General features: G+C 41.1%; 2 protein-coding genes across 4 annotated transcripts in view; one reads left to right on the plus strand and one right to left on the minus strand.

Annotated features, from left to right (window-relative positions):
* On the plus strand, window positions 843-21,011 carry CROT (carnitine O-octanoyltransferase). Of its 3 annotated transcripts, none has more exons than XM_021387511.1 (17): window positions 843-978; window positions 1,540-1,663; window positions 7,393-7,517; window positions 8,047-8,228; window positions 8,391-8,515; window positions 11,082-11,190; window positions 12,606-12,699; window positions 12,793-12,918; window positions 13,364-13,465; window positions 14,053-14,136; window positions 14,240-14,347; window positions 14,594-14,724; window positions 16,084-16,207; window positions 18,154-18,232; window positions 18,751-18,844; window positions 18,978-19,097; window positions 20,087-21,011. In XM_021387511.1, the coding sequence occupies exons 2-17, from the start codon at window positions 1,549-1,551 to the stop codon at window positions 20,205-20,207; spliced, it is 1,839 nt and encodes a 612-aa protein (XP_021243186.1). In that variant the 5' UTR covers window positions 843-978; window positions 1,540-1,548; the 3' UTR covers window positions 20,208-21,011. The 3 variants fall into 3 exon arrangements, with proteins under 3 accessions (XP_021243186.1, XP_021243188.1, XP_021243189.1); XM_021387513.1 differs by having other exon boundaries at window positions 858-931; XM_021387514.1 differs by lacking the exons at window positions 843-978; window positions 1,540-1,663 and adding an exon at window positions 1,999-3,907.
* Window positions 20,879-22,678, minus strand: part of LOC110392993 (phosphatidylcholine translocator ABCB4-like) — a 45,947-nt gene continuing 44,147 nt past the window's right edge. The window contains exon 27 of the mRNA XM_021385382.1: window positions 20,879-22,226. Within this exon, the coding sequence (XP_021241057.1) occupies window positions 22,020-22,226 (207 nt within the window). The 3' untranslated portion in view covers window positions 20,879-22,019. The remainder of the gene's footprint in view (window positions 22,227-22,678) is intronic.

A 22,678-nucleotide genomic window follows, 5' to 3' on the forward strand; every position in this document is an offset into this window, starting at 1 on the left:
AGTTTTGTTTCGAAGAAGAAGATTGTATCTCCTGTCTCTTGAATGATGAAGATAACCTAACGTGCCTCTTGAATGATGCAGATAGCCTAACATGCACCTCAGCCTCCTGTCCCCAGTGTCAATGTCATGTTCAACAGCCTTTTATAGATTGCTGAGAGGCGTTCCTTGAGGCCTCAGGGTCTCAGCAGCTCTTCCAGGCAGTGATGTCCCCCAAGGACAGAAGGTGAGCATGGTACACCCGTGCTGAGCCATGGCTCCCTGCTGCACATCACTCACCTCTGCACGTGGGTGGCAGCAGCACTTTTGGTGCGCCAAAGGGCAGTCCTCCAGGTGACCTAAGGCAGAAACCTCATTAACCATAGCCAAGTAGGGTTGGGAGCCTTGTGTTGCTTGCTAGGCATAAGTGTGCTGCAGCACTTGCTCCCAGAAGTGAGGACTGCTCTAACCCCCAACCTTAACCTTTGCTGCCTGTTCACATTCACTCACGCTCTGGCACAGCTGCCCATCAAACCGCTACCCCAAAAGCCTCTCTGCACACTCTCCCTGGCTGACTGCTCACCCACGGCAGTGGAACTCCTGAGGATTGGCCTGAGCTCTCCGCAGGTCCCACAGCCCCACTGGAACTCCGAGTGTGGGATCTCAGGAGAGGACCTTGCGCGGCTCCCTAAGGCACACTGACGGCAGCCCACAGGCAGGGCGCACACACCCCACGCCAAGCAGAAGCTGGTTTCTCCTTCTGTCCTCTCCTTCACGCCCTCCCTTCCCCAGGCCCAGCAGCCCTCCCAAATCCCACGGGCTCCGTGCGGCCGCTCCCACTGCAGTCCCACTGGGGCCCCAGTCCCAGCCGCCTGCGCGCGGCCATCCCATCCCATCCCGCCCCGCCCCGCCCCGCCGCGCCCGGCTTCCGGGCCCGCTTGAAAGTGGGGCAGAGGTAAGGGCGGGCAGCGATCGGCCAGGAGACAGCGGCGGCTCGGGGAGGTGAGCGGTGCGCGAGGGGTAGCAGTGCGCGGCGCGGGGCGGCCCGGTCAGGCTGGCTCTGTGCCTCTCTGGGCCGGGCCCCGAGCCGATGTAAACATCGCCGTAGTGCGGTGGCAGCGGCCTCGGGCCTCGCCTGGGCCCGGAGGAGGGGGTGCTCGGCGGGGTAACGGCTCCTGAGTGGTAGCGCGGGCGGGCGGGGTGGAGGTGTGCGGGGGGTTTTGGTGTCCCCCCACGGGCCCCCCAGGCGTAGATGGGTGGGTCAGGGGCGAGCTGCTTGCAGCTCGAGAAGGAGAATGCGCACTTTTGAGGTTGTTAATTAGAATTAACCGAGAGAGAAGCGATCGGTAGCCCTTTGGTCAGCGTTCCCCTGTTGTGTGTATGCTTCTGAGGCTGCTGGCCGGCAGAATCTTCAGTTTGGTTGTTTTCCATAGAGATTTCTGCTGTATGCGTCTTTCACCATGTAAATGAAAGGAAATAAAAAATGGAATTTAAAAAAGGAGTAATAAGACGACGTTATCATTCATCTGTAACATCATTAATAGACCTCATATTGTGCTGCAGGTCTGCAGCATGGAAAAGCAAGTGCTCGAGTCCTCCGAAGAGCGAACATTTCAGTACCAAGATTCCCTGCCTCCACTGCCAGTACCTCCTCTGGATGAATCTTTAAGTAAATACCTTGACTCAGGTAATGACTGAACAGTGGTGTGGTGTGTGTGCTTGGAACCAGGCTGATCAGAGGATATTTTCCAAGTAACTTTCATGTGCAGCTTGTATCAACTGCCATGACTCTGAAGTTTCAGGAGGGTCATGGAATCCAGTCACGTTTGGGGCAGAGAAACTTTATCAGGTTCAAAATGGGAAATTAAGTGCCCAGAGCAACTTGTGTAAAAGCTCCCACGTTACTGCTATGCCCTTTTTCTTCAGCACAGAAGGGAATTAGGTATATAGAGTGGTTACTTTTTATTGTTGTTTTTTTTTTCCCCCTCCCGAGGGCTTTTTTTTTTTCCACAGCTACGCCTAATAAAAAATATTATGCCATCTACAAGTTTTGTTTTGCGTAATGCCTACTTGGCTTGTTCATGACTATGTTTGCGCAGGATCTTTGTGTAAAAAGAAGTGATTTCAAACTCCTTTTTTTGTAATTAAATGATGTTTTTCTCATTAATATTATTAATTATAGAGCGGTAGGAAAAGGCATCAATGGGCATTTTTGATCATTTAACTTGGGAAGGTTTTTGTTTTGACAAGTCTAAAGAAAATAGTGTAAGAGAAGTTTTGAAAACATCAGTGGATAGATACATCAGTATCTAGCTTTGTATATAAAGCCGAGCTGACTTGTGAGTTACCATCAGAGCAAACTTTTGATACACCAGGGAGGATGAAGGTACCCCCTATCTTCAGATTTCTTTCCTATGCTCCTTTAACCGTTTTCAGAGCTCAGAGACATTGAGTTCTTGAATGTCTGCTATGTCTTACCATCCCACCTGTCACACAGGAATGATACCAGTAAAACCTGAAGTTTTGTCCTTAGCAGAAACATGTTACACCATAATCTTCTTTTCCCAAGACACAAATCCCTAAATTCACAGTGTTTTCTTTTATCCTGTGCATAGTAGAAACCATCCCATCAATGGAACAATTAATAGGTTTTCTTTGTTGTTCCTAGTGACATAACTTCTTGATGCAGAATGTTGAAATGGTGTTTTTAGAGGAGTGGGAGTTGATGTCTCAACAAAATGCTTTTGTTTTGTTGTAACTCGCATTAACTTAAATTGTGCTGTAATAATCGTGAATGTGCAATAACAGAATTACCCTTCAGAGTTTTATTTTGTAGATCTGTCTGGCTTTCCAAGTTAATAAATAACTCTCTTCTGGAACGATGATACCTGGCTGAACTTGTTTGCTCGTTTTCTGCTTCTGATGAGTGTTTTCATAAATAGCTTATCACCTTTTTCCTCAACTGAATTTTTTTTTTTCCATGCTGAAGTTATTTTCTGCTTACTGGTCCTTGTACTTAAGGCATTCTGTAATTTTGATCATTGTTGTTGATCTTCTTTAGCCCTCTTCAAGTCAAAGGAAAGTTAGTTCGGTGTTCTTTCAATGCAGTCTCCCATAACATCCTCATAGGTAAGCTAAGGAAGTGTGGGATGGGTGAGTGAACACAGAGGTGGATTGAGAGCTGGCTGACTGATAGAGCTCAGAGGGTTATGATCAGTGGCGCAGAGTCTAGTGGGAGGCCTCTAGCTAGTGGTGTTCCCCAGGGGTCAGTGCTGGTTCCAGTCTTGTTCAATGTCTTCATCTGTGATCTTAGTGAAAGGACAGAGTGCACTCTCAGCAAGCTTGTTGATGATACAAAACTGGAAGGAGTGGCTGACACGCCAGAATACTGTTCTGCCATTCAGTGAGACTCGGACAGGCTGAAGAGTTGGGTGGAGAGAAACCTCATGGAGTTCAACAAAGGGAGTGCAGGTTTCTTCAGAAGGATTTGGAACGTCCAAATGACCCTTTACAGTGCTCTGAATCATTCCTTGGGAACACTTGTCCGCTGTTGGTTGGAGGAGGACCCTGGGCACTTAATGTGAGTCAGTGTGCCTGGTGGTAAAGCACTTATCTGTGTAAAGCCAGTCAACTTGAAAAGCTGGATCTCAGACGGTGCCTTATTTAGAGCTTTACAGTAGCTGCCTCTGCTGTGGATTTGGAATTATTAGCTTTGTTTTGAAGAAAGGAAATAAGTTGAATGTAACCACATTATTTAGCCTTTCAGCTCAGGTGACGTTTTGACTCAGAAACTTTGACTCAATTCAAGAATATGAAAATCCTGAGCCTCAGCTTTCTGGAAAGGTTCCTTAACTACCCAACTGAAGCCATCTATCATGGGATACTTATTGTTCATGGATGGAGCTGATCTCTAGGCAGAAATGAGGACAAGGTATGTGGGTCCCTCTGGAGCGATAAGTGATGAGACAGGTATTTCACTGAAGTCTAGTGAGAGGGGGCCTGAATTTTGCTCCTTCCCTCTGTTGCCTTTCCTTTCTACATCTGATTGAGTTGTTTATAAATTGAAGGGGGTCACATGATCATAGAATCATTTAGGTTGGAAGGGTTAATCTAGATCAAATCCCTGCTCAAAGGCTGTTCAGTTAACAGTTTGCTCAGGTGTTGCTTAACTGTGTTTTGAATACCTGCAATGCTGGAGATTCTGCAAGCTCCCTGTATAGTCTGCTCTGGTGTTTGATCACCCTCAATTAGTGGGGAAGGAGGGAGGACCAAAAAAAGCCAACAAAAACAAACAATCTCCACCATCAAAAAATAAATCCTCATGTTTTTCTTGTCAGAAATTCCCTGTATTGCAGCTTGAGTCCATTTTTCTCTTGTCCTGTTCCTGTGCATCTGGGAGGAGTCATGCTTTACTTGTGCTATGCATTTCCATTTGCTTTCTCTTTGTAAGCTGAACAGACTTGGATCTCAGCCTGATCTGATCATTGTGTCCCCTAGCCATATTGGTTACCCCTCATATAGCACCTGTCCTTTCCACACTTTATTTTTTCCGTGGTATCGGTAAAATACCAGGAAGACTTGCATTGTACTATTGTGGACTGGCATAAGGAGGCCAGGATGTACCTGAAAGTGGATCTTTGCTTTTCTCCTTAAGATAGGTAATGAAGAATACTGAAATTACTTTTATGATTACCATAAAATGAAATTATTTTGATAAGAAGTAAGGAAGACCTAGCCTTGGTGGAGGAGAATCAGCAGAGGGGATGCCTAAAGAAATTGGGCATAAATAACTTCAAGGGCTTTGATGGGATATGCCTGTGATTGCTGAGGGAGCTGGCCTTTGTCACTGAGATACCTTTTTTGATCATCTTTGAAAGATCATTTTAACTGGAGGGTGTTCCTGAGGACTGGAAAAAAAGCAAGTGCCACCACTGCTCAAGAAGGAGGACATGGGGAGCTACAGATCAGTCACCCTGTAGCAAATAATCCTGAAAACAACTTCCAAACATATCAAGGATGAGGAGGTGATTGGGAGTAGTCAGAATGGATTAATGAAGGGAAAAATCATGCTTACCAACCTGAAAACCTTTTATGATGAGATGACTGTTGTGCAATTTGCTATGCTACTTGTATATAGGAATCTTGCATAGAGCTTTCTTAGCATAAGAAGCTAAATTTCCAAAGCCTAAGGGTGCATGCAAACTGTTGAACTTCTGCCCGCTTAAAAGCAGGCTCGAACTGAGATATAAGAAAGACTCTACTGTGCAGATTCAGCAGCTCTGAGGATGGGAGAAAACAGCATGCCTAGAGGCAATGATGGGAGTCAGCCCAGAGCAGAAAGACCTCCAGCCCTACTATGGTCTGGACTGCCAGGTGGCAGGTTGGGGATATACAGTGTAAAGACATAACTGCCTTGGTATTTCTGTATTTGAGGCCTGTCCTCAGAGGTGCCCAGCTTGAATTGTTGGTGATCTCTCTCTCTAACTCTTACTTTTATATATATATATTATTATTTATATATATAAATATATAAAATTATATACTTATATATAATTTTATATATTTATATTATATATTATATTTATAATATTATATATTATATATTTTATATAAATATAAAATATTTATAAATATATATATATCTTTAACTCTGCAGAAGATATATAAATAGTGAACAGTCAGGTGGACTGAAAACTCTCTCAGCTCCTGGGCTCAAAGGTTTGTGATCGGCAGGGCGCATTCCAGATATAGGCGAGTCCCGTGTCCTTAGAAGTGTTAAAAGCCAGGTGGTATGTGACTTTGGGCCACCTGATCTAATATAAGGTGTCCTCATTCCTGTCATGAGATTTGGGCTAGATCATCCTTAGAGATTCCTTCCAACCCGAGCCATTCTGTGCTGGAACAGAGTGCTGTGTCCATTTCTGGGCTCAGTAGGACAAGTGAGATATGAATATGAAGGAGTAAGCTCAGTGAAGGGCTGTGAAGGTGATTAAGGGTTTGGTTTTATCTGAGATGGTATTGTTCAGCCTGGAGAAGGTGCCTGGAAGGACTCTGCGAAGTGTATAAATACCTGCTGGTGGTGGGTAAAGAAGACAGAGCCAGACTCTTAGCAGTGGTGCTCAGTGAGAGAGCAAGACGCAATGGGCACAAACTGAAATTCAAGGCATTCCATTTAAATGTAAGAAAACTCACTTTACTGTGAGGATGGTCAAGCACTGGAGTAGATTGCTGCTTGGGAGGCTGTAGGGTCTCCATCCATGAAGGTTTTAAAAACCCAATGAAGTCCTGAGCAACCTGCTGTAGCTGACCCCTGCTGAGCTGGGGTGTCGGACTAGATGGTCCCCTGAGTTCCCCTCCAACTTCAGCTTCACAATTCTGTGCAGAAGAAAAAAGTGGTTGCAGGCAAGTGGGATGTAGCAGCAAGACCGTGCCCTGCTGAAACTCCATTGTTTCTCCCCAAAGCTAGATTAGAGATGGTACAGATACTTGTTTAGTTTTCAGTAACTGCATCTTTCCTCATTTTTTAAGTAACTGACAGCAGTGTCCAGCAGCCTTAAATATGAATCAGACCTCATTATGTAGGCACTGAGTGAGCAGAACTGCCACACTCCCATTCTGTTGGCCAGTGACGTGTCAATTTAAATATAAAAATAATAGAAAATATGTTATACACAAGATTACTTATAAGAAAATAGTGAGATTCACACATATAGAAACTGACATCAGAAGTGCTTGCTGCTGACCACAGATGTCATTATTTTCATGAAAAAGCCTCCTAGAAACCTTTTTATCATGACAAATTCTGCAAATGTTTACAGGGAATTTTAGCCTGTATTGTGTATGATCTGAGAAAAATCCAGAAGTATTTTAAAATGTAAAAGTTGGGTAGCACTAACTGCCATTATCATTGAAGTAGGGGGTAACATAGGAGAATTGATGAGTAAAGTGTTTGTAGTCTGTGAATGGGCTTGAATATAAGAGCAAGTAGCTTATAGTTGGTGCAGTAAGGTGGCAGACATGTATGGCTCAGTGTATTAATTTATGAGCAGAGTTCTTGTAAATTTAGTTACTTGTTGAATGCAGCTGATGGAGGTGCAGAACTGCATAATATTTCCAGTTAGAGTTTAAAATATATTGGATCTAGTTATCTGCTAAATGTTTCAGATTTTCAGCAGTTGTTTCACCTACCGATACCTGAATTTATTTAAAAGTATGTACATGTCTTTATTAGAACACACTGTGATTTATTTATAGCTTTTGAAAGGTGTTGTGTCCACCCCTTCCCNCAAAAAAAAAAAAAGTCCATTTTAGACAAGTAAACTTGGAGTATTTTCATCTGCTCCCTGCCTGTGGATATCTGAATCCTGGAATAAATCTCAGCGTGAAGTTGTTTTTAAACACATTTCTTTTTCACAGTGAAGCCATTTCTAAATCAAGAAGAATATCGAAGAACCGAGGATATTGTGAAAAATTTTGAAAATGGGATCGGCAGAGAGCTGCATCAGAAACTACTGGAAAGAGCTAAAAGCAGAAGGAATTGGGTACGTATTTAGATTTGTAAGAAATCATAATTCAGCTTATTCCTTAGTTTTGTGTATGTGTTACTGATTCTGCTTTGCTAGGATGGAAGATATCAGAATCTCTTTGGAGAACAAATGATTAGTTGGTGGTTAGCATATCATTTTGAGAGGCACTTAGCTATGATTGTTTATCTTAGAATCTTTGCTATGTCTGCCATTTGTCCTATGGATATGAACACGGTTATGTATGTATGATTTATTTCAAAATGGGGTGGATAAAAGTTCCCTTACTAAAATGTTAAGTTGCTTACCTTCCGTTACTTTAATCTACTTAAGCAGTATTGAGTTTTATTTAAAGAGCTTGAAAATAAGAGCTAGATGTGACATTAACATCAGCAATTAGTTTTTGAACTACTGTCCTGCCTCCTATTATGTAGGAGCTGCTACTCAAAATATTAAAAAATAAACAAAAATCACACAGATCAAGCAATTATTATTAGAGAATTAATGTCTGAAAATTATTCTGATGCTAAACATTTTTCATTTCCAGCTGGAGGACTGGTGGCTGAATGTGGCTTATCTTGATCTTCGCACATCAACGCAAATAAACTGTAACATGGGAGGCCCTGGACCCTATATTGAACACTGCTGGCCACCCAAAGAAGGCACTCAGATAGAGAGAGCAAGTGTAAATATATGGCACACCCTGAAGTACTGGGAGCTATTACGAGCGTAAGACTTCTAAGAAGAAATAATTGTTTATAAATATTCATGATCTATGTGTACTTCAGTAGAGGGAAATATGTTTATTGGCATAAGTTCTTTGCAGTAAAATACAGGCTTGTCTTGCCTTGATTTACTTGTGCTTAATTTTGGTATATTTCTTTACTACAGAGAGAAAGTGCCTATAGAGAGATCTGGGAATGCTATTCTGGACATGAGCCAATTTCGAATGCTCTTTAATACTTGCAAGGTTCCTGGAATTACCAGAGACACACTCTGCAACTGTTTTAAGACTGGTCAGTAAATGCAGATTGTAGGTTAATACAAACAAATGATTTGGTATCGTGGGGCTAACGGTGTGGTCATTTTAACCATCAAATGGTTCTTCCAAAACTGCATCAGATCCTGGTTATTGAGTGCTTCTATAAGGAAGCAATCTAATCCACTGATTACTTTTTTTGGTACAATAGTTAGTCCTTTCTAAATAAGGTTAAAAGAAGACTGCTTCAATTTGTATTTACCAGCCTGATGCCTATTAGATGTGTGATTGCGTTAAGAACTGGAAGAAGAAAACTTCAATATGTTACAAATGTGAGTGGATTAGATGCGTTATTTGGACAGAACTTCAGCATCATATGTAATTATCTTTTTCCGTAGATTGGTTTTCTGGAGCGTGTTCCTGTACATGCTGTTGGGTAGTTCCTATGTATTTTTCTATCATGGAGCGTTTCTTGGCTTGGTCAGTTCTTATTTTCAGTACTCCATGATAATTCTTGAAACCATGCTCTTAAATTTCTAATAATTTTCTAGGATGCGTGGTCAAGAGATGGAGTGTAAGTGTAATGTTCTTATTTGTCCTCCATCGACGTAGTATTGGCAACCAACTAACTGAAATTGTAACGCCCTTCCAACGCTTACTCTGATGCCTCTAGAGGTGCTCAGGTGTGCTGCTCTAGTTAATCATGGGAGAGATGAATTCTGACAAGACTCAGGAATTTGAGAGGATAGAGGCTCCGCAGGCCTTGCTCCACAGAAAATGTGTAAGGAAGTCTCTGTGCCACAGGAAGTGTAGAGAAAATGCAAAGCTGAAGGCAGGTTTTGTGGGCTTTTCTTAGGGTTACAACTGAAGAGTCAATTCAAGTAATACCGTAAGTAGAAGAAACATTCCATGCTACAGAAATTGTGTTATGATCACACTTAATGACCAAAAGTAGGATCTTGTGCATACACAAGTCATTCACATCCCTTCTTTCCCTTAAAATACTAAAAGATTTTTATTAAACCATCTTGCTTATGTTATTTTTTCACGTCATACACAGCAGGTGAAATCAGTTTCCATGTAGATTGTCTGCCTCCGGGGGAAATGCTTAGTCCAGTTAGTTACCTTTGTTCTGTGTGATTCCTGGAGTAATACAAATACCTTTAGGTAAGGATTTGGGTTTTCCAGATATACAGATACATACGAGAGGCAGAAGAAATTGTTATCTGGAGAGAGAGCTGTTTCTCTCCCTTGGCTACAGAGGGAACTGACACAGGTTTGATGGATAATGTCAGGTTGCAGTTAAAGACCACACTAAAATGAACCCGAGTGACTTTGATCAGTGGAGCCTAGAGAGCTGTTTGGTTTACTCTGCAGCAGACACCTTAATGAGAACGGATGAGAGCTCATAGATTTCAGTGTGTTGAGTAGATGTTCCCCATTTGCAATGGGAGGTCAGACACACGATTCTAGCTGTCTTAACTTCCCAACTTAATTCTACCTCTTGCTTTAGACAACTAAATTTAGGAGGATGCTATCAAAAATACCTCCAAACTGATGTAATCTTTTCTGATTTTTGTTACATTAGATTTCACATTTGTGATCTATGAAAATGAGGTTTATATGAAATGGTAAATTCCATGTTCTATAATGTCCTTGATCAGATACATACTGAGTTATGTTATGTACTTTATGAAGTAGAACCATGAAGATAGATGTATAAGAGCCTTATGGTTGAGATTAAGGCCTGGGGGAGCAAGGGGGCACATGCTGAGTTAAATATTGGTGGATAAAGTAGCGTATGTTTCTTCTTTGTCCCTTGGCAGAGTACAGTGGCTCAGTTTGAGAAAAATGTAGACGTATCTATTGGGATTTTATCTTCTATTTCTGTCAGAACTTTTTCCAACATTTGTTTTTCAGCATTAACTCCAGATAGGTGGATATGATAATACAATGCTTTGCAAGTGTATATGAGCTAATGTAGGCCAGTACCACTTACATTTCTATAGAGTGGCCAAATTTGTGTGTCAGTGCCTCATTTTTGCAGATCTGCTTGTGATGGTGTTTCATCAAGTAATGCATCTCAGTTCTTGAGCTGTGTATCTGAAACTGATCCCTGAGAAGAACTCAGCTCAGGACTCATCGCAAGTGCTGAGTGTTCTAGCAGCTTGCACACTGCATTGTTTCCTGCCTCCTTTTCACACTGCCTATTTTCAAACAAAACAAAACTTCATGCAGGAGAAAAATGCTTGTATCAGCTTTTGGTAACTAAAACTTGTTTCAGCAGAGGGTGTTCCTGCTTACAAAATTCGTGAGTGAATTAGATTTACTGCTAAGTAATGACAACGACTTGAACTAGTTAATAATGGTGAAAGTTATGTGCTTGTGTAGATTTTTCTGAGTCCACTTAGAACTTCAGAATTGTAGTAAGACTATGCAGTTAGTCTTGAACTTTCTAATGCATTCCTCTTTTTAGCTCTATGAAGTCTCCCTAATTTTGAAAAAAATTGATCTGTAGGACTTGCTGAATAGTTTTCCTTTATCCGTTGCTCACTTTCTCCCCAGCCTTGGATTTTCATGTTTTGTGTTTTGCTTTGTTTCAGTGACTGAAGGTGAATGTCCATCTCACTTAGTAGTCCTGTGTCGAGGCCGAGTGTTTGCATTTGATGCTATACATGAAGGCAACATGCTGACTCCTCCAGAGATTTCCAGGTTTTCAAACTACCTTCTTTCAAACACTGTTCTGTTTGAGCATGTACTAAAGACAGTCTCTTTTTCTTTCCCTCTTACCCTGATGAAGTAGGGTTGAGAGTGCCTGCAGCTGAAGAGTAAGGTTCTGGTGGATTTTGGGCTAGCAGGTGGCATCTTCTTGCCATGAATCATGGTGATACACTTCTGTAGTACACCCATGGAACATCATGCAAAAGGGCTAAATGAAGGTGTTTCAGTAGGAAACATCATGTATGTGTGAAGCTTCTTGACAAGGAATGGTCAGGATTGTAAGCAATGTCATTCCTTTAAGGACCAATCCTCACGGGTCTTAATGCTACTTTATTGTCATCAAAGCACCACTATCCTTTTGACTACATTGCAGTCCTAACAGAGTGGAGGGCCTGGATTTCCTGTTGTTGAGTTCAGCTGTGTATACGTTGTATACTAAGTGTATATTTAGTATATGTTGGCTTTGCCTATTACAGAGCAGAGCAGATATATTTTGCTTGCATTTCTTGTCTCTTTCATTAAGGAAGGATGACTTTGTCTGTTTCTCTTTTCATAGTCCTGAACTGCTGTGGAGGAACAGAGAATCTTACTCTTTAAATAATAAATTTCAGTAGCGACATTTAATGGGAAAGAGTGCCAGAACAAAGGACAAGCCACATTAGTGCCTTCAATCTTAAACATCTGTAACTCGTCTAGTTTCTTTACCTGGGGCAGTATGAGGGGAAAAAAACAGATTTGCGAACTAAAAGTTAACTCTCTGTTAATACATGTACATAATGGTTCCTACCAAAACAACTTCATTTAGCCCTTTTGTGTTATGTTCTAAGGATGTACTATGGAAGTACAAGATCATCACCATTCTGGTGGTGGGTTGATGGTTGGGCTAGATGATCTTAGTGTTTCTAATGGACAGTGCAAGGAAAAGGTAAGAAGAGAAGCACTCTGCTGTAGCTGAGTCTCTCCATCCAAGATACACACTAGCTACTGGTCTGCTGTAAGCTTCTCGGTTTTAGTTCAGTGGAAGTTTTGCCATTGTATCCAGTTAGTTTTATAAAGGCTGTGAAGCTGCAGTATTGCTGGCTCTTGCTCTTCAGGAAGAGCAGTGTTGTAGTCTTAAATCCAGTTTTAAGTTAAGTACATAATTTGCACTTTGAGGTTGTGATTGTTTACATATAGGTCTGTACTGAGCTGGTAGCTGCAGCTGGAGTTAACCATTAGCAACTGAAAACAAAGCAGACCTCCAGCTGCCCTTAGCATCTGAGGGACCTGACTTGCATTCCTTACAGTTCACATTAGCTTGTGAATGTGGAACCAAAAAAAAAAAAAAAGAGAGAGAGAAAAAGGATGATTGTGAGCCAACCTCTGTATGTTGCTTGTTAACTTTAGTTTTTGAAATCTCCTTAAAGGCAACTTACGTACATCCAGAAAAGATGCCATAGTGAACCAGATGGACCAGGACTGTCAGCCTTAACAAGCAATGAGAGGACAAAATGGGCAGAGGTTGGAATACTTCAACAGTTTTTTCCTCATAAAAGTATTGTGATCACTGGGAAGATGTCATTTCACTTAGCTCTGTCATATCTTGCTTTCTAGATACGTGAGTATTTAATTGGTCTGGATCCGAAGAACCTAGCTCACCTCGAAAAAATTCAGCAAAGTTTGTTTGTGGTCAGCCTGGATGATTCTAGTCCCCATGCAACTCCTGAGGACTACACGGAGGTAGCTGAGGATTTTTGATAATTCTTATCTGCTCTTTATATATTTTCTGCATATGATTTTTCTGTGATAAAAAATTAGCACTTCTTGCTCCTTCATAACAGAGAAAATGAAGCAGATTGAAGAAGTTCAGGTCATGTTTCATGTTGATCCATGGAAACAGTTAAATAGTTTGAATTGTTAGGAGATTGGAAGCGAGAGCAGCTGAAATACACCTTTGTAATCTTTTAGCTCTCAGTGCTTCATGATCCTTAGAAATATAGTCAACAGCTTGTTAGAACTCTTGATTTAAACTTTTAGGCTTACAATCATGTTTCTTCTTCAGCTGGATGAAGATGTCTTCTCTCAGGCAAGCCTCACCAGCTTAGTGTAGATTTGATTCAGCTGACAGAGATTGGCAATGTGTTTGAAGCTTTTGAAAACCCTCGGTGTGTAATTCTTGCTCTAGATAACGAGGTTGGGACTAGCAGGTGATCCAACTGTGCGCTGGGGAGATAAGTCCTACAATAGCATATTCTTCTCCAATGGAACCTCTAGTGCATTCTGCGATGTAAGTTTGAAAAAAAAAAAAATCCACTTAAACTTTTCAAGTATTTACTTAATAAGCTCTCTCTTTCAGTGTTAAATATTTTGTGTTCCCTTTTAGTCTAGTCTGGCACCTTGCCTGGCAGGTTTCCAAAACCAGTCTGTTTTTACAGTGTTGGATATTACATTGTACTTGAATCAAGAGCATGAGTTCTGAAATCTTATTTCTGAAACTATTTAATGAGGGAGTTCCAAAGTCAAGAAATAAATCACATAAAAAGGCTTAAAATGACCCTCTTCTATTGAACGGAATGGTTTTAAACTTGAATTATTTTTGTACTTAGTGGACTGGGAAGTCTACATCTTGCCTAAAATCTGCTTCTCCACAGCAGTGCAGTAGTGCCTGTCTAGCTGCAGAGCAGTCAATACAGTGTGAGGACTGGCATTAGTTGTTGCAGAAGTGTTGCAGAAGAACTAGAAAAACAAGTAATGCTGTGCAGTAATGCTGTTTGAGGAGGAATAAGTAGGCCAGAGATTTAAAATAAATAAAAAAAAATTTGATCCTCTTGCAGTCATGCAAATAATGCACTATCTTGTCCTGTATGATTACAGCATGCTCCTTTTGATGCCATGGCTTTAATTACCATGTTATCTTCTGCCGAAAAAAAGATTATTGAAAATGAAGGAAAATGGAAGGTATGTGTTCTTTAAACTTCCAGATGTATTGGGTTTTTTTTATTGTTTGTGTTTTTTTTAATGGATAACAATTTCTCTTTTCTCTTTGCTTCTCTACTCCCAGGGATCAGATAAAGTGAGGGATATTCCATGGCCAGAGGAACTTGTATTCACAGTAGACCAAAAAATTATAAATGAAATTGAACGTACTAAAGAAATATATTACGAAAAGGTGGGATTTCTTACTACTTCTCCTAATTGTCCCTGAATTTTTCATTGCATTTGTGCATTCTCAACTGACTGTCTTCATGCCAGAAAACGAGTATGTTATTGATGAGTTGGTGAATCATTATTTAACCATGGTTAAATTTGTACCACTGTTTTCTTACATTGCATGTGTTGTATTTGGAGTGAACCAAGCTGTGATACTTGAAGTTACTTGACTTCTGTAGGTTTTTTTTTCCCCGTGTTTTGCCAGGTATCTGACCTGCAACTGGCGTGTTATGCCTTCACATCCTTTGGCAAAGCACTGATTAAGAAGAGGAAGCTTCATCCAGATACATTTGTGCAGCTTGCCCTTCAGCTGGCTTATTACAAATGTCATGGCCGGTAAGAAAAGCTCATTATCCAGATTAGGGATGAAAAAATAGATTAATAAATAAAGGTGTGGATCTGGAGATACAATGCTGTGGCCTATAAAACCATGACACCTTGCAATGCCTCTGTGTTTTGTTTTGTTTACTTTGAACACTGTATAGGGCCATCTTTTTTTGCCCCTGAAATTCAAGGGGTTTTTGCTTTTGGCTTCCAAATAATTGTCTTTGCGCCCTTTGGGGATTGTGTGCACATACTGTGGAATGAAGGGCAGATCTGTAAAAACATGGATTTGTGCTGCACAAAGTAAAGAATAGGTTCGATGCCAAACTTGCAGTGGGTCAGGACTCTTTAATACTAAGCAGTTGCTCAATCTTTACCTGTAGCAAATGATTAAAAATGATTGATCTTCCAAACCTGTGAAAAGCCTCATTTCCATTCAGCGTGATGAGATGTGAAAGTCAGGGCAAAATAATAGAGAAAGTGACTCTCCAGAAGCTTGGCTCAGCATTTTTGTGATATTTTAATTTGTATGATTGCAAAGAGACAGCATTCTTCCTGGTACTGGGGTTCCCAAATTTCTCTTTGCTAACTATTCCAGATGGTGCCTTGTATGAGTCATTACTGACCTGGCAGGTACTGTTTGCTTCAGAAGGGGGAGTTTCATCATGATCATATGATGCTTAGTCAGTGGAGGTGCCAGTATCTCAGGAAGCTAGATCTCACTTGCTGGACAATGAGATGCTGGACAATGAGTGAATGATTTGACTAAAAAAGCCTTCTAAGTTTGTTTTAAACACACTGGTATGTTGCATTTAAATTGTGTGTTAAATGGTAGAGTGGGATATGACTGGGGATGCTCCAGAGATAAGCTAGCTGGAAATCAGTATGGAACAGATTCAGCCTTGTCCACATAAACATAAGAGCATTGGGAAACACTACTTATTTCAAGTATCACTTAATCTTTGAGGGTTTGCATGGTGTAGATGATTCTTCTGATGGAAATATGTAGTGAGACAGAATCTTACATAGATTTAGCTTAATTGTATTAGAGCTGGTACAGTTGCAGTTAGCAGAAAATAGCCACGACGAGCCAGCCTTTTCAGGCTGGTGGGATTACAGCACTGGCACTTCCTCAGTCATCTGTCTCATATAAAAGCTTGCAGAGCTCCTCTGGCTCCTTTGTGGTTCCTTTTCAGACACACAATTAAAATAAATAAATAAATTAGGTGCTTACCAATGGTTGTAACTGAGTTGGATGGATAGGATATGTGGGTTTTTTTGTTTTTTTTTTTGTTGTTGTTGTTTTTTTTCTGAGAGGGCAAGTAGTTTTGTTAAGTTAATGAGATCCTCTTGCCTGATTTTTCTCCTTAGCCCGGGTTGCTGTTATGAAACCGCAATGACCAGGAGGTTCTATCATGGCCGCACAGAGACCATCAGACCGTGTACCATGGAAGCAGTGGAGTGGTGCAGATCCATGCTGGATCATTCTGCCAGTGTAAATACAGAAACCCTACCTTATTCGTAATGTATTTAGGAAGCCTGTCATTTGAATTGCTAAACATTTGTTTTACTACTGTCCCATTAATGAGAGCTGGCTTGTTTCCAGTGAGACGAATCTGAAATACTGAGGTTGCTTGAGGTCTGTGAGTCAGTGGAGGCTGTGGTCATTGTGACAGAGGTGAGCTGTCACATGTACGTAGGCTTGTTTTGATATTTTTTTTTTTCTTTTCTATTTAACACTTTGGTTTCAAGTCTGTCTTGAGTGTTATTCACTCTGATTTTCACACCTCAGAAGGTAACTAGCTTGGAACCACTATATTCTGCGATGGAGTAGTTCTGTTGTTTTACATTTTAAGTGAAATGGGGAAATGTTAATCTCATTGTTGAGTCTGAGAGCAAGGTTAAAATCTGCTTGTTGTCTTGGTGGCGTCCTGATGTGTTCCAGAGTTTGCCTGGGAACAGCTCTGCCAGGGACCTTTTCCCAGCAACTGCCCTGCAGTCCCTGCCTGGCGAAGGATTTCATGCTGCTCTTGCCAAGTGGAAGCTGTACAAAAGCTCACTCTGTTGTCCTCACTACGTGTTTGAGTCTGGGAAAGGAAGCAAGGAGATTTTGAAACAAAGAGCTACATATCTTTAAGGAAATCCAGAAGTTCTATATTGCTCTATTATTCTACACTGAGAAACATACAGGAATATAACAGAAATGTGTGTGTGATTGATAGTTTTTCCTAGGTTGTTCAGGTTGGATATTAGGAAGAACTTCTCAGGAAGAGTGGTGGCAGTGTGTTAGAGCAGGCTGCCTGGAGAGGTGGCGTTCAAGAAATGTGCAGATGTGGCACTGGAGGACATTATTTAGTGGCCATGGTGGTGGTGGGTTGACAATTGACTGAGTCAGTTGACTTAGGTCTTTCCCAACCTTAACGATTCTGTGATGATTCTGTCTTCCTAGTGCTGTTGTGGTTTTTTTTGTGTGTGTGTGTGTGTGTGTGTGTGTGTGTGTGTGTGATCAACTGTTGGGCTCTTTAAAAAGTATTGAATCTCTTCAATGGTGTCGAAATTAAGATACTCAGAAGTCTTAATTTAAAGTGCACAAACCCCCCTGAATTTAGGTACTTTGGATGAAAATCCATTTATATCATGTTTTCTCCTTCCTGCAGTGAGCTAAGTAGCTAGGCTTTTGTCCAAATTGAATGGCTGCTGGCTCTGGTTCACATTCAGTGCTGCCACCTCTCACAAGGACAAAGGAGCTGTTGAAGTGCTAGCAAGATCGAAGTACAAGCCAAGTTCTCGGGTGTCTGGCGGTGTTTCCCTAGGCCTCTTTTACCGAAACATACGTCTGTATTCTGTTCTCTCTCTTCTTAATGTGTCAGTTTCAATTTAATATATGCATAAAAATCATACAATGATGTGCAGAACTACTGCCATGGAAGTAAAGTTTCAGTCAGTGGAGAAAAGTAGGGAATGCAGTTGGCATCCGTGTGTGTTTTAATTAAAGAGGCAAGATACGCCTCTGGTTTTTTTTCGCATGCAAAACGACAGCCAGACCTGCCAAAAGCTAATGTGTTTTCTAAATAAGTGGTACTGCAAGAGAATTTGGGGTTTGATTTTTGTAGTTTTACATTGTTTCAGCTTGTCTGGGGAAGAGCATGAGGTTTAGAATATTATTCAGTATAAAAGTGACCCAAATAACAAAACAGAAATGCAGGGAACAAATGAGTAAGTTGTCATGAGAAAGGAATTTGGATGTGGGGAAAAAGAGTTGAAGAAGTTTAAGAAAATGGATGAATCAGAAGGTTCTAATGTACCTTTCAATTCCTCTGTGTTCTTCTGTTGCTAGAAATTGTGAAAGGGAAGAACTTGCTGATCTGTGTCTGCTGATATGTTACTCATCTGGAATGTTTTTCTCTTGTTTTTTAACCTGTTTCCCCTTACTTTGTACAGAACTATGAACGCCTGCAGCTGATGCATGTGGCATTTGCAAAGCACAACAGAATGAGGAAAGATTGTGAGAATGGAAGAGGTACTTGGGGATCAAAAATTATTTATTGCCTTGTGGGTGAAAAGGGAACTGTACACTAATGTGTTTTCTGTCGTCTTGTTTTCAACTGCAGTAAAAACTACCCATCAACATTTTATATTTAAAGAATTCTGGAGAGGGGCTAAAGGCTAGTCATTGCACCTTCCTTCTGCCCTAAAGACCTGTTCACTTTAAATATTAATTTACTTTTTTCTGTCGGTGAGCCACTTTCATTGTGTGAAACTCCTCCTCCTCGCAGGAGTAGTTTTCTTGGGTTTAGTTTTCTGCAGCATATGTGCTAGGTGTTGCAAACTGAAAGTGATGAAGGCATCTTAGTCCAAACTTTTGGGAAATGTTTTCATATGATGCAGTATGAATCTTGGGGTTATTTTGGTTTTTTGTTTTGTTTTTTTTTAAATGGACTCTGTCACTTTATCTGTCCTTTAGCTGCTTTTCAAGCTTCAAGAACTGGAAAAGCAGAAAACCAAGAAATGATGCAGAACTTGCATTTCTTTTGACAGGATTTGACCGTCATCTCCTGGGTCTCCTTCTCATAGCACAGGAGCAGGGGCTCCCAGTGCCAGAACTCTTTGTGGACCCTGCCTTCACAGCCAGGTAACTGGTGGCCTCATCCTGGGGGAAGTTGTATCCCTTGGTATCGAGGACTCACTTTGTTACAGTGGCCTTAAGTGTGATGACTTCTCAATCTCCATGACAAAATTCACTTTTGTTTTCTGATGTTTTGCAGTGGAGGAGGTGGGAACTTTGTTCTTTCAACTAGTCTGACTGGCTACACCAGATTCAGTGGATGTGCACTCCCTATGGTACATCACGGCTACGGCTTTTTTTATGCAATCAGAGATGACAGGTAAGGCTGTTGTTTCATTTTGGACATGGTTCTGACTGTATTGTGATGGGAAAAGCAGCAGACAACTAGAATGAGGGAAGGAAAAGACGAACGTGGCTGAACGTGTCAGAAAAGGGTAAGAAGTGAGATAAAGGAGAACAGAGGCATTAACATTCTGGAAAGCACAAGTGGGAGGAAGGACAAATGGTGGAGGTGAGGTGAGAAGATACTGACAAGGAGCAGAAAGCAGAGAGGGGGGAAGTGGAGAAGAGGAACAACAGGAGGTACCTTTAAAATATGATCTCCTTAGAGATCATTAACTGCAAAGATGTTTGTAGAAAGTAATTACTGCCTGGAATAGACCAGCTGGAGTACAGGAGAGCATGGAGTAAGGAGCAAAAGCTAACACATTTGGCTTCACTTCTCATAAAAGGGTATTTTGAAGGAAAAAAAAAAAGTGAAATTTGGCTTGTTCACCTTATGGACAAAAATTACTGCTTGTTCAGCAAATCAAGTAAATCACCTCAAATGTAGTGTTTCGGTTGCCGCCTACTACAACTGAGATAACCTGTTTTTTTATGATTTAGTTTATTTTGGATGGCTTGTGTCTAAAGCTAACTCAGATTTTATTGCGGTCTGGGTTCAGTTTGAGCGTACAAACCAATTTCACCTACTGCTCTGTTAAAATAAATAAAGGCTGAGATTTAATGAGTAAATAGGAAAAAAAAAAAGTAACCGTAAACTAGTTGTAGAGGGGAAATATAACTGAAGTATTTTCACATCTAAGAGAAGTGATGTCACTGTATGTGTAGAAATCTGTAAACATTGTCATTGCTGAAGGCCCTGGGGATCTGAATCCCTAGATCTTCTGAATGTCGAGACAGTGTCTTTTATTTGCCAATTTTGGATTCGGAATTTGTTGATAATTTGATATTTCAGAACAATTAGTGTAACTCGTCCTAGATCATGACAATTAAGAGCGATAACTTCATTGTTTTCTGTATTGGCAGGATTGTAGTTTTGTGTTCTTCCTGGAAGTCGTGCCCAGAGACCAGCGCAGAAGTGCTGTGCAGAACTTTATTCCAGTGTTTTCAGGACATGCTGCAGTTAACAGTTACAGCTCAGTTATAAAATTGGTGATGATATGAAAGAGCCTTTACAAGTTCCCAAGTTGTGTTGTCGTACTTGTAAGTGAAATGCTACATAATGAACTGTTGTATTCAAGCTAAGACTTCTAATAATGTGCACAAAGTCTTCCTATTTTGGTGGGATCTACACTAAGTAATGTAGCCATTTGCAACAGCAATGCAAGCAGTAGTATCTGTTGTATGTAGAACTATGCAATACAATATGCCTCAACAATGCAAATACACTTTTGAGAAACACGGTGTTGGAAATGGAGAACTTTTGGGAGATTTATATTTATGATCTTAGTAGTAACATCTAGAATAGATTGTAGTCTAATGATAAGTGCTCCACTGGCAAAAACAGTTAACTGTGTACTTTGGAGTAACCACACTATTGTCTTGGTGACTGTGCTGCCTGTTCGTAGTGGTTTATGAAATAGCCTGATGGGGGCACCCCTTCTATATGCTATTTTCTAAATTCTTTCATTTTTGCTACCAGGATTACATAAAATAAATGTCATGTCTCTGTACAGGGATGTTCCTACTGCATTTAGAATATACAAGCACTACAAAATGAAGTATTTTAAATCTCAATAATAAATACAGAAAGTAGCATATTAATTCAAAATGCTTCGGAGTTTACATCATCTAGTGAGCTGTGAATTTCTCTGCTGCTTTACACTAGTAATACACAGTAACAGAAAGCACTGAATACAGTTTGAGATTCTCAGGATTTTAAGACTTTGATTCCTCTGTTTGAGCAGCTTTTAATTTTCTTCTCTTAAAAATAAAATTACTCAAAAACTCAGTGTTTGATTTATGATTGGACTGATTAACCTGTAGCAATTAGACTTTGTAAAAGAGGTGATCTTGGAAAACGGATGCTGAACTTGAAACTGAGATTCTGAAGTACCCATTGCTTTATCTCTTCTCAATTTTTGGGAGAGATGACAAACTATTATGTCTTTTACAGCAACGGCTGCATGCTCTGCTAGCACCTACCCTGTCTCCTTGCCCACCTGAAGCTCTGGTTGGAACAGTGACAAGGACATTTTATACAGCCTGAAATCTAACGAAGGGTGGAAGTTTGTGCAAGGAATATGTTGCTGCCTTATGCCCGGGAGTGGTGGTGTGTTTCTGTGCAACCACGAGCTATTCCTTTCCTTGGCGGAACATGCTTTTCGCAAGGTCTTTTTGCCCCCTCCTGGCATTTGTCTCACTGCTGCAGTTCTCACTCCCTGGAGAGGATAGTGGAAAGCTGTAAGGTGTAGTTGCAATGATACTAAAAAGACAACCCCTGAATCCTGAACAGAAATAAAAAAGGGATGAAAAACAGTTCACTAGCACCCCATTTAAGAGCTGCCTGCCATGGACCTGGACGCTGTATGTTTCCCTTTAGTCTAGAGAGCATCTGTGCTCTGTGCATACCTCTGCCCTCAACCCTTCTCCCTGTTTTTATAAACAGCAGAGCTGAGTTGTAGCAGTGCTCTGCTCAGAGCCCCATGAGACAGAAGGGGCTGTCTGCACCCCAAGAGCTGAGCTTTGCAGTCTGGCAAGGCAACTGGGCTTTCCATAATCATGGTGTAATCATTAATTGGAGCAGCTGTAAACTTTTGCACCGATAGAAGAACAATCAAAGAAATGTTAGGTTCTTAAATAACTGAGTTACGCTTTCTTTATTAGTTGTGGGATTTAAGAAAGCTATTTACAGAATTTGAACAAAACTGTAAGTACGTACTGAAATATCCTAAAGAGTTTCATACAAAATACTGAACCAGCTGTACAGCTGCACTTCAGCAACAGATGCTGCCCATTGTCATACAATGTGAGGCCCACTTTGAACATTGACCAGTGAGTAGTAGAAGCCTTTTTCAGCCAGGAGCTGCTGATGAGTCCCTTGCTCTATGACCTTGCCGTTCTGGATCACGGCAATCTTGTCAGCGTTCTGGATGGTGGACAAGCGGTGAGCTATCACGATACAGGTGCGGCCTTCTCTGGCTTTATCCAGTGCGTCCTGGACAATCTGTGCAATGAACAAATGAAAACGCAAATTAGAATTCTAATGAGAACAGCTGCTCTTTGCCCCTGTGGCGCAGTGTGGGTGCACCTGCTGGGTTATCTGTAGGGCAGCAAAGAGTAAAGTGACGTTTCTATGGCCTTGCACGCAGTGACATTTGAGATTCCAAGTTCAAATTTGTCCTGCAGTGAAAAACTTACATCTGATAACTGTTGATTTTCCTGTTTGGAGAGGTGGGCTGCGCAACAGTTGACAGGCAGTATGTTTATATATGAAAATTTTGCTCTATGTTGATAATGTAATATTTGTAAAGGTTATGTACACCTCTTCAAATTCCCGTCTCATTTTTCCCTGCACCCTGCCTTCTGTCATAGTCCCATACTTCTCCTTTGTGCTGCTGGTCCATGCCTGAAAGGCAGTGAGAACCCGAGGTACTGGTGAAAGCTGCAGGGGAGAGG

The sequence above is a fragment of the Numida meleagris genome, chromosome 2 (assembly GCF_002078875.1).
Source record: "Numida meleagris isolate 19003 breed g44 Domestic line chromosome 2, NumMel1.0, whole genome shotgun sequence".
NCBI classification, from domain to species: Eukaryota; Metazoa; Chordata; class Aves; order Galliformes; family Numididae; genus Numida; species Numida meleagris.

Coding starts and splice junctions, on each gene's coding strand:
- CROT (XM_021387511.1), top strand. CDS start 1,549: ATGGAAAAGCAAGTGCTCGAGTCCTCCGAAGAGCGAACATTTCAGTAC. Junction 12,919..13,363: donor CTCCTGAGGACTACACGGAG/GTAGCTGAGGAT, acceptor TTCTTGCTCTAG/ATAACGAGGTTGGGACTAGC. Junction 14,137..14,239: donor AAAATGAAGGAAAATGGAAG/GTATGTGTTCTT, acceptor CTCTACTCCCAG/GGATCAGATAAAGTGAGGGA.